Source organism: Pinus tabuliformis, chromosome 8 (genome assembly GCF_031772625.1).
Source record: "Pinus tabuliformis cultivar Carrire ecotype Pingquan chromosome 8, CPIR1, whole genome shotgun sequence".
Taxonomy (NCBI): domain Eukaryota; kingdom Viridiplantae; phylum Streptophyta; class Pinopsida; order Pinales; family Pinaceae; genus Pinus; species Pinus tabuliformis.
In genome coordinates, this window is record NC_142294.1 from 1398859041 (window position 1) to 1398875866 (window position 16826).

The 16826-nt window shown below is 35.9% G+C and overlaps 1 protein-coding gene across 2 annotated transcripts; it reads right to left on the minus strand.

The window, feature by feature from the left end:
- Positions 1–4166: 4166 nt before the first annotated feature.
- On the minus strand, positions 4167–15747 carry LOC149240784 (formate dehydrogenase 1, mitochondrial-like). Of its 2 annotated transcripts, none has more exons than XM_089367365.1 (3): positions 15561–15747; positions 6216–6420; positions 4167–4624 (listed from the first exon to the last, which is right to left on the minus strand). In XM_089367365.1, exons 1-3 carry the CDS (start codon positions 15677–15679, stop codon positions 4427–4429), a joined length of 522 nt encoding a protein of 173 aa, XP_089223491.1. In that variant the 5' UTR covers positions 15680–15747; the 3' UTR covers positions 4167–4426. The 2 variants fall into 2 exon arrangements, with proteins under 2 accessions (XP_089223491.1, XP_089223490.1); XM_089367364.1 differs by having other exon boundaries at positions 6216–6425.
- Positions 15748–16826: the final 1079 nt, after the last annotated feature.

Genomic DNA, 16826 nt, shown 5'->3' on the forward strand with positions numbered 1-16826 from the left:
CCCTTCAAACCCCTTGTGACCCCCCCGCTACAAAATTTACGCAACGAAGGGGGGGCTCCGGCCCCTTCTAAACCCTTGGTTAACTACGTGGGCTAGTCGTGGAAAGAATGTAACACAACCCAACATTCTCCCACTTGTTGTTTTCTTTCCACAAGGGGGCCACAAGAGAGCTTAGTCATTTATCCAGCCCTGCAATGCCCATTTTTTCTCTACACCAAGAGAACTTCTTAGAGCTCATGGATTTTGTCAATGCATCTGTAGTACTCTTCAAAGTGTCCACCTTTACCAGCAACACCTTTTTGTCTTCTATCATATCCCTCACAAAGTGATACTGAACATCAATGTGCTTTGTCTTTGAATGATATGCAGGGTTCTTTGCCAAGAAAATTGCACTTTGGCTGTCACAGTCTATCCTTATAGCTCCCTGTATTAACCACATACTTGAACACAATCTCTGCAACCAATCTGCTTCCTTGCTTGCATGAGTGGCTGCCATGTATTCTACCTTTGTAGTTGATAGTGCCACTACAGATTGCTTCTTACTCATCCAACTGACTGCACCTACAAATAGGTTAAACACATACCCACTCCAGATCCAGATCTCCAGACCATTCTGCATCAACAAATCCATGAATATCCAACACTCTGTCTAATCCTGGTCTTCCTTGGTAGCATAAACCATAATCACTAGTGCCACGCAAATACCTGAAAACCCGCTTCACTGTTGTCCAATGCTCCTTTCCTGGTTTTGACATAAGCCTGCTCAATACTCCCACTGCATGTGCAATGTCTGGTCTAGTACAGACCATTGCATACATCCGGCTACTGACTACACTTGCATATGGAACACGGGACATGTCCTCTTCCTCTTCTTGTGTCTTGGGACACTATTCAACAGATAACTTTACACCTACATGAATAGGAACCTTCACTGGTTTACTACCTTGCATATTAAATCTCTGCAATATTGTCTTGACATACTTCCTTGGGTTTAACTAGAGCTTCCTCTTTGCCCGATCTCTTTTAATTTCCATGCCCAAAATATAGTTTGCAGCACCAAAAGATTTCATGTCAAATTTGGAGGACAATTGGGTCTTCAAACCCTGGATAATTTCTTTGTCATTCCAACTAGCAACATATCATCCACATACAAGACCAAATAAATAACACGGTCACCAATTAATTTAAAATACACACAGTGATCTTCTTTGCTTCTGGTGAAACCAAGTCCCCGTATAAATGTATCAAATTTCTGATACCACATCCTTGGTGACTATTTTAACCCATATAGAAACTTCTTTAACTTGCATACCAGTTCTTTCTTACCCTTCACCGCAAAGCCTTCAGGTTGCTTCATGTAGATTTCCTCTTCCAGATCCCTATGAAGAAATTCTATCTTCACATCCATCTGTTCTACCTCAAAATCAAAAGCAACAACAACAAATAAAAGTAATCTAATAGAGGTTACCTTGGAAACAGGAGAAAAAATATCACCAAAATCAATTCTCGGCACTTGGGAATAACTTTTTGCTACCAACCGAGCTTTATATTTCTCCACCTTTCCTTCTGCATTTGTCTTCTTCTTGAACACCCATTTGCTGCCAATGGGTTTCCTTCCAGCCGGCAACTCCACTAGATCCCAAGCCTCGTTTTTGTGCAAAGATTCCATTTCATCAACCATGGCCCTTTCCAGAGTTTTTCATCCTCTGAATCTACTGCTTCCTTCACAGTTCTAGGATCATCATTAGTAATAGATAAAGAAAAATTTGAACAGAAAGCAGATGGACTATACCTTTCTGGCTGCCTTCTTTCTCGAATTGATCTTCTCACACCCAGAGTTTGTGGCTCTTCATCTTCTAATTCCTCCTCTGCTGTAGAGTCTGATTCTTCCTCCTTTAGCTGAAACTCTATCTTCTTAGGTTCCTTTGGTTGAACTTCATTTTTAATAACATCTTTCACCTCTCTGAACACCACATCTCGGATGTACACAACCTTCCTTGTTACTGGGTTCCAAATCTTATAACCCTTTAAACCATCCTTATACCCAATAAAGATGCACTTTTCAGATTTAATATCCAACTTGGTTCATTTCTCCTTTGGAACATGTACATATGCATCACATCCAAATACCCTTAGATGTGAAAGAGAGGGTTTCTTACTAGTACATACCTCTTGTGGAGTTTTTGTTGGCTTTATGACACAGGTGTTTTCTTTGATGGCAACTAACTCAGATGGTAGATCTTAGTTTAGCAGGTTAACAACACAGGGTTTAGATCAGACTTCACAGGATGAAGAAAGAGAGGTATATGCAGGTTCACCATTGGCCAAGTTGCATATACACGTGGGTTCTATGTATACAAGTCGCGTATACATACACATATACTTTCAAAGAATGCAAGGCACGTATATCTTGGAAAACTAAGTTTTCACTACAACAAAACCAGCGATTTGCGCCAGATTTAGCGCCAGATTTTAGTGCATTTTTTTTGTAATTGTGATGAGCAACCTGGCGCTAAATCTGGCTCTATTGTACAATTTTTAAAGCGTCCTTTTTTGCACCTGATTTTGCATCCTTTTTCATGCTAGATTTTGCATCATTTTTTACACCAAACTATGCATCATTTTTTGCGTCAAATTTTGAACCAAGATTTGCATCTTATTTTATGACAGGTTTTGCTTCTAGTTTTGTGTCATTTTTTGCATCTATTTTTCATTCTCTTTTGCTTCCTATTTTGTGTCATTCTTTGCTTCCATTTTTGCACCATCATTTGCATCAAGTTTACACTGTATTTTGAATCCAATTTAACGTCTTTTTATGCATCCATTTTGTGTCAGTTTTTGCATCTAGTCTTACACCAGGTTTTGTATCTAGTCTTACACTAGTTTTTGCTTCTATTTTTGCACCAGCTTTGGTGCCTATCTTTGCACCATGTGTTGAATTTGATTTAGCACCAAATTTTGCATCCATTTTTGTGCCCATTTTTGCATCTTTTTTTGGACCATTTTTTACATCCACATTTACGTTTGATTTGTCTCCATTTTTCCCATCTCATTTTGCACCATATTTTGCGTCATTTGTTTCATCCAATTTTGCATCATTTTTAACACCATCTCTTGCATCTAATGTTACATCATTTTGAGCATCCAAATTTGCATTTATATTTGCATCTTATGTTGAGTCATGTGTTGTGTCCACCTTTGCATCTTATTTTGTGTCTAATGGTACATTCAATTTAGAGCCATTTTTTACGTCTACTTTTGTATTTGTTTTTGCACCAAGTTTTGCATCCAATTTTAAGCTATTTTATGCCCCTTTTTGCACCATTTTTTTGTGTCTACTTGTGTCCAATGTTACACCATTATTTACACCGACTTTTTCATCCAATTTTGCATTTTTTTGGTGTCTAATTTTACATCGTTTTCACCATCCAAATTTGCATCTTTTTTTGCCTCATTTTGTGTCCACATTTGCATATAATTTTGTGTCTGAGTTCGAGCCTAAATTTGCATGTGATTAGGAATCATTTTTTACATCCAATATGGCATCCTTGGTTTCACCTTTTTTCAGCCCCATTTTGCATCTTGTTTTATGTCTTTTCTTACATCTTTTTTTTTTCCTTTTTTGCACCCAAGTTTGCATCCCAAATTTACACCATTATTTGCATCATCATTTGGCATATTAATTTGTAACGTTTTTTGCTTCTTTTTAACGCTCAACTTTGCATCTTATTTTACATCTAGTTGTCTTTTTTTGCATCTAATTTGGTGCCCATTTATGTGTCCTTGTTTTTGCCCAATTTGATATCCTTTTGTATGCCATGTTTTGTTCCCTTCTTTGTGTCAACTATTGCACAATTTTTCACTTCTAATTTAAAACACTTTGTATGTCAATTGTTTGCATTTTGTATTAATTCCTAGTTTAACATCCAATTTTACTTTCAATTTTGCATCCATGGTTACACCCGCATTTGACTTCTTATATAGAGTATATTTTTCTTTACATATATGACCCCATTTATAGATTCATAGTGAAATATATGATAGTTTCTAAATATCATTAAAGCAGATATCACAATTCAAAATCATTTGTAAAGAAATTTAAGAGAAATTGACAACATCCATCCAAAAAAATAACAATGTGTCATTAACAATTTTCAAAACATGTATAAAATAGCAACATAATACTAATAAAATCAGTATTATTTTTAATCAAAACAAGTAAAATTCAAATATGATTAACAAATCAAAATATTTCATGAATATCGTTATTCTACGATAAATTAACAACATACATAAATCAAACTCATCGTATGATTACAAAATCAAAATGTCTCATTGATATAGGGTAAATTCACAACACCCATCTAAACATAACAATGTCATTCTACACAATAATTTCTTCATAAAAAACAATGCATGTGCATGCCTAGCTACCACCACCAAGATCATCCTCATGATCATCTTGACCATCCTCATTACTCTGATCCACATCATCACCAACACCGCAACTATCATCATCATCTCCTCCTTCACCACCATCATCCTCATCCTCATCCTCATCATCTCCTGATATATGTTGAACATAATTTGGATCATCGTCTTGGCAATCATTACCTATAGCATTCTGACAAAAAAAATCAATATTACATGTTAGTATTAATTACATAACACAACGCATGTTTTTGTTATACAATGTTAACCATAAAATGAGGTAAGATATACTAGCATTTGCACCAGATGTTGCAAAGGAAACGCCGTAAGGCATAAATTGAAAAATACAAATACAACAAAAGAATACTTTGATAAAGAATAAAAATATATTGAATGCTCAAATCAATGCCCCATTAACTGGAAGCATCTAGTAGACATATCTATCAACATTAGGATTATACACAATGATCAAGAAATTTTCCATATACAAACAACAACTTCCACAACAACCTTTTGTCACATCCACATTTTAAGAAATGCCTTGGAACGTGATCAGAATCTTCCATATTGCCTTTTTCATTATGCAGATAAATCTTCCATATTGCTATTTTCATCATGAATATTGTTAGTTCATTGTTGTAAAGTGTTAGTGTGTTAAATTCAATACTATAAGTTCGACAAGTGAAAAACATTCCTCAATTAGCATAATATACATTTTTCTCTCACCGTGTATTTTTCAGTCAAAGAGCACAAGTAACATATTAACATGTATTTTCCCTTCATTATTTTCATCATAGAGCCAAGAAATCTACGTCTTATCTATAAAGTAACAAAAACATTTTGAAATAAGTTTAATATTTCAAGCCAGTGTCTAACCTATAAAGTAACAAAAACTTTTTGAAATAAATTTAATATTTTAAGCAATTGACTAACCTACTTTAATAATTGAAAAATTCTCAAAGATGAATTATACTCCATAATAAGAGAGCCAACATTGGAGCCCATACTTTCACTAAAACCAAAAGAAACACAACCACTTGTTAAGAAGAAATTCAAGTAATAATAATAAAACAAAAATAATAAACATTAAATTATAAAACGGTATTTCCAACACACAAGTATAAATATACATGCTCTATGTCCATTGTTAGATTAAATGGGTGTGGAGAAAATTAGTAGAGAACCCAAAATTGTATTTCTAATTAGGATGGGTGGAGAAATGCTTTAAATGCAGGTTGTTGTCATTCTAATGAAACCCTTTGCAAAGGGGATGTTAAGATTCTGAGAGAAAAGCTAGGCTTGGTAGAGAACACCTTCCTTGTTAAACATTCCCCTACTGTAACCAAAAGGAAAGGGCAAGAGAAACAATAATTAGGTTTTTGTTCACAAGTTCTACAAAATATATAGGTGCTATTGATGTTTGAGTGAATAATGGGAGAGAATATTTATGAAATTGTGATAAGGCGCACCTAGTTTTGTCAGAAAGAGGCATATTAATGACAAGTACATCACATTTAGGTAGCATTTCGTCAAGATTTGTCTCCAATGTTGCTCCAGTTTCCTTTTCCAATTCGGGTCCAATAGAAAGACGGTCGTGGTAAAGAAGCTTACAATTGAAGGGTTGTACAAAGGAAAGCAATTCAATTCAACATCATGTAATGTTTATTATTATTAGATTGAAATTTTGAAACAAACAACATGCATGCGTAAGAATTATGGAGCACTGATTTTTGAAAAGAAGTTTGCAACATCATGAAGTAGTACTAGATCCTAAGAATGAATACCTTCAAACGCTTAAGTAGTTCTTTGCCAATACGCCCTGCACCAATAGAACCAATAGTTTTCCCTTCTAGATCATATGACCTGTAAGAAATTGCTGCCACTTTCCAATCACCCTCAACAATTTGCTTATATCCAGGCACAAAGTTTCGCATCAATATGAGAATGCGCATTAGCTCATCTTTTGCCACGGACACCACATTACTTTCGCTGATCTTCAACCAATGATGATACAAACAAATCAATGGAATTAAAAAATATATCCAATATAAATAAAATGCGTTTTTTTAAAAGTAACTCGTAAAGTGAGAAAAATAAAGTTAAAAAATATAACAATGACAATTGTGTAGTTAAAGTGTAACCAAAACAAAAATATATATACAACAATAGAATAAATAAAATGCGTTGTTTTAAAAGTAACTCCTAAAGTGAGAAAAAATAAAGTTAAAAAAATATAACAATGACAATTGTGTAGTTTAAGTGTAACCAAAACAAAAATATATATATATATATATATATATATATATATATATAATAAACCTATCAAGTGTGGATCAAGCAGTTTGTGTCGGATTTAGCCCATAAAATGTCATTTTCAAATTTAACAATAGAATAAACCTATCTAGTGTGGATCAAGTAGTTTGTGTTGGATTTAACTCATGAAATGTCATGTTCAAATTTAATGGAGAGGGGTCGATTTAATGGAGAGGGGTTGAGAGTGGGAGCCACTTGTGAAGGGTAAAAATTATTCCGTAAGGCACTTAGTGAGACAGAGCCTTGCACAAACCTATTGACAACATCCTACAATTAGACAAATCATTCTTCCATCAACCATTGGAGCTGATCTCAACCTAAACGTAGGTCACCACGGTTAAAGAGAGGACATCATAACGAAACAACGAATTAAACATGGAACCGTCATTTCTAAAGGAAACAATGGTACCTAAAGCTATTCGAAACGTTCGAAGGAAGGAGCAAAATGTCATTTATAAGAAAATAGTAAACTTCGTCCACAACAACGCTACTTAGGGTGGAAATTGTTGGGAAAACCACCACAAGAAAGGAACAAAAAATGGGAAGGCTAGAAATGCAATTATCTTTGCCCTTGAAATGTCTGCTAAAAGGAGAGGAGAGTTCGAAGGAAATTAAAGAACTCAAAAGGCAGTCCTTGGAGTCATCATTGCCCGATTTGAGAGAGCTTCCATTTTTTGAAAGAGTTGTTTTACTTGCACCTCCCCTCTCCATTTTGTTAAAGAGTTGTTTCACTTGTTATGATATATATGAATGTTACAGTGTGCAGGGGTATGATTCAATTCCATACGAAAATACAAAACATCTTATAGGATTTCCTTATACCTCATAGGCAAACAACCATTGTCCCTTCTATAGATGAGCAGAATAAGTGCTTGGTTCTCTACACTAAATAAAGACAAAGTATAGTACTTATTGCTGACAAAATAGGATTTAAATCGCGGTTCAATTGCTTGACATTCAGCTGGTCGCAGAATTGTAGAGTGCATAATCATAAGTGATGTTGCGAACCTCATTGCTCAAAGTCTAAGGGTCTTGCGAGCCATAATCACAGCCATGTATGGCATATCTTGTGATTATTGCATTATATGAGGTCAATTCTTGTGAATACATTTCAGTTTATAATAAATTTTGAACCTCAACAGAGTTTTGGCAAGACCTGGTTGAGCTAGGACATCAACAACACAGCTGATATGAATGACATAATCTAGCCTCAAGAGGGAGCCTCTTTTGTTTCATCACTCTAACAATCTATGAAGTGGTGGAAAGCATAACAACTTCCCCTTGAATATGACACCTAAACTGAGTACAAATCCTAAATGATGCAGCCCTTGGTGCATGTCTCTCAAAGTATCGATATTTCAAATGTTGAAAGCTCTTGTGCCCATTTGATATGCATTCGATTGCAGTTCCCCTGAAGAAAGAATCTTATAAAGGTGAGGCCATGGTCAATATGTTAGCCATATCCATTAGAGTTGCCATTGCTTGACAACTTTAGTGTGATCAGTCCCACCATGATTCACATGGGCTTCTACTCAACACTGGCTGTTGCTATTGTAAGAGTCTTCAAGCTCGTTGAACCCATAGTATTGATAAGTGTATTCTTTGGGTCTCTGGTTTTCAAATTCTGCCTATGTTTTCCTCTCAGTATCATTATTTCAAATGCTGAAAGCTCTAATTCCCATTGTTGTGTATTTGATTGTGGTTTCCCTGAAGAAAGAAGCTTATAAAGGTGAGCCCGAGGCCAATATGTTGGCCATATCCATTGGAGTTACTATTTCAGCTTATGGGGAGGCCAAGATGAATGCATGGGAGGTGATTCTCTCAGTTAAGTGCAGTTGCATGTGAGACTACCCAATTGGTTCTCATACAAATTCCACGAACATCAAAAGGGATTAAGTTGAATCCCATCACATCTTTGTTGCTCCTTGTTGCCTTGTTTTTCTTAGCACCCCCTGGGCCTTAGTAGAATACCCATTTCTGATAATCAGGGTCTCTTCCTTTGATTTGGATTACATGACATTTCTGCTTGTGCCTTGGCTCTTAATCTTGCAGTGTTTCTTCTGATAGGAAAGACTTCAGCCTTGACTATGAATGTTGCTGGTCTTGTCAAGGACTGGCTGCTCATAACATAATCTTTGTCTGTAATAAATGAAAAGGTTACAGTCATAAACTTGAGTGGGTGTGGACTGGCTTTTCTGGCTGTCTGTTACTATAATCATTTGAAACTTCAAGCTCTCAAGTCTAATGACAACCAACCAAAGTACCTCAGCAGTGCAGCTGATGCCAATGATGAAGGAGAAGGTTTGGTAATGACGAGTGGGAGATCCTCAATCAGAGATTCAGAACCAGTAGAGAAAAATCAAACTCAAGCTTCATGATTAGGTATTTAGATCATTAATATTGTCTTGTGCTAGAGATTATTGTTCTTGGATTGGCTCCTCTATGCCCAGATCTATTTGCAGGGAACAGGCCAGTCATTCACAGTGAAGAAGATAATGACAAGATTAGTGTATAATGATGGACAGGATGGTGCCCTGGTGCCAACCTAAATTTCAAGTAAGGAGACATCTGTTCATCAATTTGTCAAGAAGCATGGCCTACAATTCAATTGCTCTAAGCCTATCACTTCTTCCACCTGTCAAATAAATTGTTTCTTGTTTGTTTAGTTGACTATGGTTCTAATAAATATACTATTGTTTGATGTAAAAAGACAAAACAAAACAAAAAATATGGAAAGTTGTGACCCCATTTTCTAACTACAAATTGAAATCGGATTACCATAGTGACCACCTCTGCTTATTGGAATCAAAAAGGGGGTGGGTTATGCACAATCCTCCGTATCATTTGCTATTACCAGAGATAATTAAAGCCACCTTAAACTCAAGTCTTAACTATGCTGATAAGTGAATAAGTGCTTGGTTCTCTACACTAAATAAAGACAAAGTATAGTACTTATTGCTGACAAAATAGGATTTAAATCGCGGTTCAATTGCTTGACATTCAGCTGGTCACAGAATTGTAGAGTGCATAAAGTTATAATTCCAACAGATACCTACCAAATTTTAGGCAAAATTAACTGGAAAATATACCCAAAAAAAAAACTAAAATGTAAAACAATTAAACTATGCTTATGTTTGGACATGAAGCTATATAACAGCTACATGTACCCTAGTGGATATATACATGATTTGGACTTTTATTGTTTGGTCAGCAAAAAGAATTTCTTCAGGGGACGTCTTCCTGACTCTGCCATTTTGTCATATCTTCTTTTAATAATAATATTTCAACAGTTTTCTATAATAATCTTATTATCTTATTTATATTTCTACAATGTGTTTTTTTGTTATTCTTTCTTTATTTTGGAAGTTTCTCAGCACAGTCATTACTCCCATGACGCAGTAGAACACATAATTACTATCACTCAAGCAGATGAACCATAAAGCTTTCAACAATGACTGTGCAAATACCAAGAACATTTGAAAGTATTCCATTGCATACATTAATTGGATAACTTGTACATGACAAGAAAACCCATGTACATACTACAAATTAATGTATAACTTGTACATTACAAGAAAACCCATGTAGATGACTTGTCAAGCCAAAAAAGCAGCTAGGTTTAAAGCCAATAGGTTCACTAAAATGAAAATTTCCAAACTCATGGACTTTGCAGAGGTATCTTCGAGAAACATAAACACAATACCCTTCTCTGTAGCTACTACGCCAACAAGAGAAAGTTGAAACGTTTCCCAAAGGTCACAAGCAGTTATGTCAGATAAGAATAGAAAACTCACAGGTAAAGAAGAGTTTAAAGGCTATAAAAAGATGGAGACAACTCCGTACGTTATATGTCCATCGTAATGCTCTTTCAAGCTAGAATAGGCTCCAGGTCTGTTAGTAAAAGGCAAGAGACCAGCTAAAGGCAACAGGGGCTGATGGAAGCTTTCATTGGTTCTCTAGGCAAATCCATCAATGATATAAGTGTGAGGCATAGGAACCAGTAGACAATTGTAAAAATAAAAATCACAATCATAGCACTGTACCTAAGTCAAAGGTATAGTTGTAAGTTACTGTACACTGTTTTCCAAAAATAAACTAAAAATTTCAAGAAACTATTGATATCCTGATTAAAAGAAATGGCAAGCTACAATTTCTCATTTAGAAAAACATTCCAAAAATGTATCAATTAATGACTAAGGATACAAAAAAAATGTTCCAAAAGTTGTTAGGAAAGCTTTCTTGGGATTTGGCTTGTCTGGAGCAGGAAACATGGGCTGCATATATCTTTTTTTGTAACTGCCTAATGTAAGACATTTTGAAAGGGAGATTCAAGATGCTTCATCAAGGGGCTTGAAATTTTTCATGTATGGCCATTTTGAAAGGGAGATTCAAGCTCGAGGGGCTTCTAAACATCATGGTGGGCCTCTTCATATTTGCAGTCAATCTCCATTGTTCATTTCATGAAGCTTCAAGTGCCTAGAAATTCAAACCTATGTTATCACTGTAATTGGTTCTTACTGTTTTCGGATCAAAGGCACGAGTCTCTTTGTTTGTGGAATTTGATACATCTTCGGATCTTCCTCTAAATCAACGGCCTCATATAAAATATCTGGGCTTCCAATAGATTCTGATATCGGGTAGTGATCGTTAAAACTGTGGGCTGGGATTTCTCCATTAAAACACATTGAAGATGCATCAGAAATTCCAACCCGAGGTGAAGGTCTAATAGAAGACCTAGGAACTATGGAAGAAGCCAAAAAAGAAACACGGCAACTAAATTGCTATGTTACAGATTACCTCAATATAAATGAGGATCTTCTAACACTTGCCCAGCGGAAAGAGGAGGAGGTAATTTTGAAGCTTAAGAGTTTTATTTTGAAGGATTATTTTTATTAGCATCAATGGTAGAATACATCATGTATTAAGCCCTTTTATACACGTTGCAGATGAGCTCTTTAGCTGAAAGAGTGGAAGGCTTGCAGATGGTACTTTCCAAGAATACAGAGGATAATATCATTATGGGTGGAACATTGAGAGCTCTTAGAGTCGAAATGGCTGATCTCAGACAGCAACATCTGATACTTAGGCAGCATTATGATGTTACTCAAATGAAGCTTAGGAATAGTGAATAGTAAACCATGGGCTTGCTTCAAGGCAATATGAAAGTACTGGTAGGGTGAAATAGGATGAAGCTCTAGAAGCCTGGAATCTAATTCAACAAACACAGAATCTCGCAGGGCATTATTTGTTCTTGATGCACTATTTGCTAGAGAACATTTGGTGCACATGATCCACAAAATCCCACAACCCTGATGCAGAAACTCTGCAGGGATGCAGGATTGACAACCTTAATGATAATCTGTTAAACTAGAATAAAAGAAAATTTTATAAGCACAAGGCACTTGTATCGTTCTCTTGCTTAAGAGAGAATCTGGTTCAAGATCATTTTCCTCCTTTTAACAAGTGCTCAATAGATTTCCTAGAATCAGAGGTCTGAAAAGAAAAAAACCAAGAGAAGAAATAGACGAGGCCCCAAAGCTAGTAATACCACTGGGATTCTGTAGAAGTTCAAAATGCAAACATGCAAATTAAATATAGGGTCTGTCAATGGTGTGAAAAAAAAACCAAAAAGAAAAACCATCTCCACGAGGTCTTAGATTATATGAAAGTCATCAAGATATAGAACTCATTCTCAAAGCAGAATGTGATTATGAAATTCATCTCTTTTCTTCCCCTTGAGCTTGTAACCAGTCGGCACTGTCCTGGTAGTGGTTCCCCTGAAATGAACACAAGGTGGATAAAACACTGGTCTAAGAAAACATGGATATTATACTAGGAAGTAAAGAAGATGGTATAGTAGCAGTTCTTTGTCAATGGAATGTACAGTTTAGCAACAGGTTATTTGGTACATAAAAGGCCTCTGTGTACCATTATCTCCTGCAGTGTTTTTTTCCCAATTGTATCCAACTTCGGGTCATCATGGTTTACGAACAAATTATAGATAAAGGAAAAGAAAGAAGAGAATATCTAAGAACAAAGAACATGGGAATGCATGCTACAAAACACTATTTTCATGAATTATGTAATTTCCCAAAAATGCCACGAAAGATAGGCAGCTCGTTCCATCACAGAATGTCAAGTTAGATTTATTTAAACCATAATAATGTAAAGATTTGAGCGTTTAGAACTTTTAGTCAATATGATGCATCATTTACTACAATCTTCCATCGTACTGAATACTGAGATGGAGATTGCAAAACGTGAAGAGTCGATGGGAAAGTTAACCCGAAAGTTAACAGCCATTGTTGCAAACCAAGATTTGCTTTTTGCAGAAACTGAACACCTGCAAGTGCATAGACAATTGCAAAATGCCAACTACAAAAAGGTTGAAACTGAGGCTGAATTGATACATTCCAAAAATCTGATGAATGATTTGAAAGGGAAAATATGTCATATGCATGATGAAATGTGCAGACTAAGGGCCGAAAAGAGTGATATGATCAAGCAGAATATATTGCTTAAGCAAGCAGCAGAAGCTAAAGACCAGGTTATTCTAAACATCCGGAATGAGGCAACTGACTTGTGGCACAGAGTACAGGTTTTAGAAGATGAAGTCATGGAGAAAGAAGGTCAAATTTCTATATTAAAGGGATCATTCTCTGAAGAGTATTGGTATTAACAAAGCATAAGAGCATGGATTCACCATCAGATTGGCCTTTTCTGTCAGGATGTTAGTAGGAAGAGAAGGAGATACTTGTTTTTGACCGCTTGGCAATGCAAGTTTCAGGTTCAAGCACCCCTCTTGATCCATATGGAACTGAACAGAGAACTGCTCATCCTCTGCAGATTGATTTATAGTCATAGTACAGTGCTTGAGGACATTACATTACAACATCTCTACCACACTGAGCTTGCAAAAACAGTCTAACGATTACAGAGCCCTACAAGATATCCACTCGTGTCAAAAAGGATTTAAGCTTGTTTGCAGATATTTTTGAGCTTTCAACTGTTTAAGTTTTGGTGGCAATGAACTCGTTGAATTGAACTGAACCTTTCAGACTGCCCAAAAAGAAGTCACGTGAACATCAAAATTCTCAGTTAAACTGCCCTAAAAAACAACAAAAATGTCACATGGACATCAATAACATTCTCAGCGGAACAATTGTGTAGAGATCTATCTCGTATTATGATGCTGATCTGGGGAAACTCAGGTGTCAAAGGAAAGCGCTTGTAAGGGAGAAAAGAGATACCAGTCATTCAGGGAATTGACAGCATCGGAGAATATAACTCAATGCTTACAGAAAACCCATTCTCACTATGCCTTGAAAGGTTTGCAATGGCCTCTAATGCATAGTCACTGCTATAAGTTTGGCTGCCAGCACATGATGATACTCTCCTAAGTGTAACTGCTACTATTTCCCAACAAGTGTCTAAGTGCACTCTCCTAATCACTCCCTAGAATGATTGTTAGAATGATTGTTTAGCAGTTTAGTGAACAGGAAAAGGCCATTAGGGAAACTGGTGGATTGAATTTTCATTAAAGCCATCAAACAACTAAGTTACTAACAACTGGATCAATTGAGTGTAAAATATGGTTTCGTCTCAACCTTTGATATCAAAAACTTTGAGGTCTGGTCAATAAATTTGTGATTAATGTGGATATATGCAACACTAAAACGATATTCCCTCCACTCAAATACGAAACCAAGGGGAAGCGCGAAGAAACAGACCAATAATCAAAGAAGAATGCAATACCCCAATTATCGCAAAAACATTTGACTGTCACATCAATTATAGAACGCTAACAAACTTATGCAAACGAGGGAACTGGTTGCCACTAAATTATATTTGAGCTGAGGTATATATACATCAAGTACACACCAAATTGCCTTATCGGCCTCGGACAAAATAAAAGGGCAGGTTGCACACGGCTATTAGTAGCAGCAACTAAGGCTGGTTTAGTTTTCGGCTCTCAAAGAGCCCAATACTCAAGGTAATGACCTAAGTGGGCGTTGAATATTTCAATCCATCTTTTCTACTGCTTCCCCACCACCGTTCCTGACAACAGTTGCCGCGATGTTTCATAATTACTTAGTACTCAAAAGAAATATGAAAGTTTACAGGAGAGGCATATCACAGTATAAATGAAACAGTCTAGGTCGGTGGCAGTCGGAGTTGGCTTGTGAGAGTTTTGGGTAATTTTGAAAGCATAGATGCTCCTCTAATTGCTCAACTCTGCTTCTATATTAGTACAGATCCCGGATAACAGACCTTTTGCAGAGCTCGTTCAAGGAAGACCTTTAAAAACTAGCAAGTTCAAGTAAGAAATCCAAAAATTCAGTGCAGCTCATGAGGCATACGTCAATTGAGTTATCTCGGGCAGTAGAGTGGAATGGCATTTGTCAATTGAGTTATCTCGGGTAGTACTGCTTACAACAGGAGAATGACAAGACCGTATAGCAGAGAGTTCAAAATCCGCATACATGATACAAACAAGGATTAGAAGAGTCTAAGAACAGTGCTCACTGTCTACAGAGCCAAGACGAATGCAAAAGAGTTCTTCCTTCAGTTCCCCATCTGAGAAATCAGTTGCATGCCAGACCCAAGTTTTATCACTACCTGCGTGCTCCTGAAGTGACATTGGGGAATGAACTGCAAGGCAAAAAGTTGAAATATTTCCAGAAAGTTGAAATATGGCAAATTTTTCCAATCAAGAACTCTAAATAATTTCATTAGGACAAGGCGTAGAGGATTCATGACGGCGACAAGAAAATAATGGCGCTTTGCAATTTTAGCACTCTCTTGCAGAAAAATACCTTTTCTGAAATCGTTTTGACCACGAAGAAACGCAGATGAACTGTTGGAAGTCGTGCAGAGAGAGATCTGGTGGCTCGTGGATCGATTCTGGGGCAATGTTTATGCGATTGCAAACCATGATTGTTCATATGCGAGCTACTGAGCTCGTTGAGAGGGATGCGCGCAATGGCGCCAAACTACCAAGAGGATTTGAATTTAAAGGCGGGATAGAATATCTATCGTCCGATCATGTCATCGATGGCCATATATTTGTGTTTCAGTAACGGATTTTCAAAGAATTTGAAATATTATACATTTTATAGAATGTGAAATATTATACATTCTATTATTTAACCTGAATAATAGTTTTACTTTGGAAAAATAATTGGGCACATCAAATAAAATATTGATGCGACGGACATAGAACTCCGAAACAATAATGCACCCTTCTCTTACTCCAAAACAATATTGCACCCTTCTCTAGCTGATGTGTCAATGCTTTCTTTGAAGTGGAACTTAAAGAATTAAGTAATTATTCATGATTAAATTGGGATTTTATATAAATTAATTGATTATTTATTAATGTTAATTTCATTTTATAATTTTATAGTAATTTTTAATAGATTTTTGTTAAAGATAATTATTTGAGCTATTATTGTATCAAGATTTTTGTTGTGTCTTTTATTATTATATTTTAATCCACTTTAAACATGCTCAAAATATGTTTTCATCTTCATTTGTGGAGATTATCTACTTGCATATTCAAAAAGTTTTGATGTAGTTTTTGCCTTGAAAAATGATTATTGTGATTGTAATGGTGAGAAATTATTCTATAAAGAGTGTTAAGTGTTATTTAGAATAAATGAGAAATTCTTTTTGAATATATAAGACTAATCTTTGAGAGAATAGATATATATTCCCTAATTATCACATAAACAAGGGGTTAATCTTGCATTTAGTGCTTTATCTCTATAGAGTTTCGCTAAACAAAGGGAATACCTCCTCCTGCGTGACTTCGATTGTCCCTCCCTCTTACAGGATTGCAAAGCATTAAGAATTGAATCTTCTTTATTTTAAAGATGTAGTCTTGTCGAATATACCAAAAACATAGTAGGATTCTTTCATTATTGACAACATCAAGCACATGTGCAAGGGAAGTATTCATCTATGGATGGTTAACAAGTTCATTAATAACTACAAGCAAACGCTTCAAACTATGTATTTAATGATCTCTAGTCATCATCTAAAGAGTTCAAGAATCAAATCAATTCTAACCTAAGTTCTAA

Bases quoted from the DNA above. Each gene is read 5' to 3' on its own strand.
- LOC149240784 (XM_089367364.1), bottom strand. From the start codon at position 15,689: ATGAACAATCATGGTTTGCAATCGCATAAACATTGCCCCAGAATCGAT. The intron at 6,426-15,560 runs GTATTTTTCTGC...CATTGGTTGAAG, and splicing joins TCAAAACGATTTCAGAAAAG to ATCAGCGAAAGTAATGTGGT. The intron at 4,625-6,215 runs GTATTCATTCTT...TTTTTTTGTCAG, and splicing joins AACTACTTAAGCGTTTGAAG to AATGCTATAGGTAATGATTG.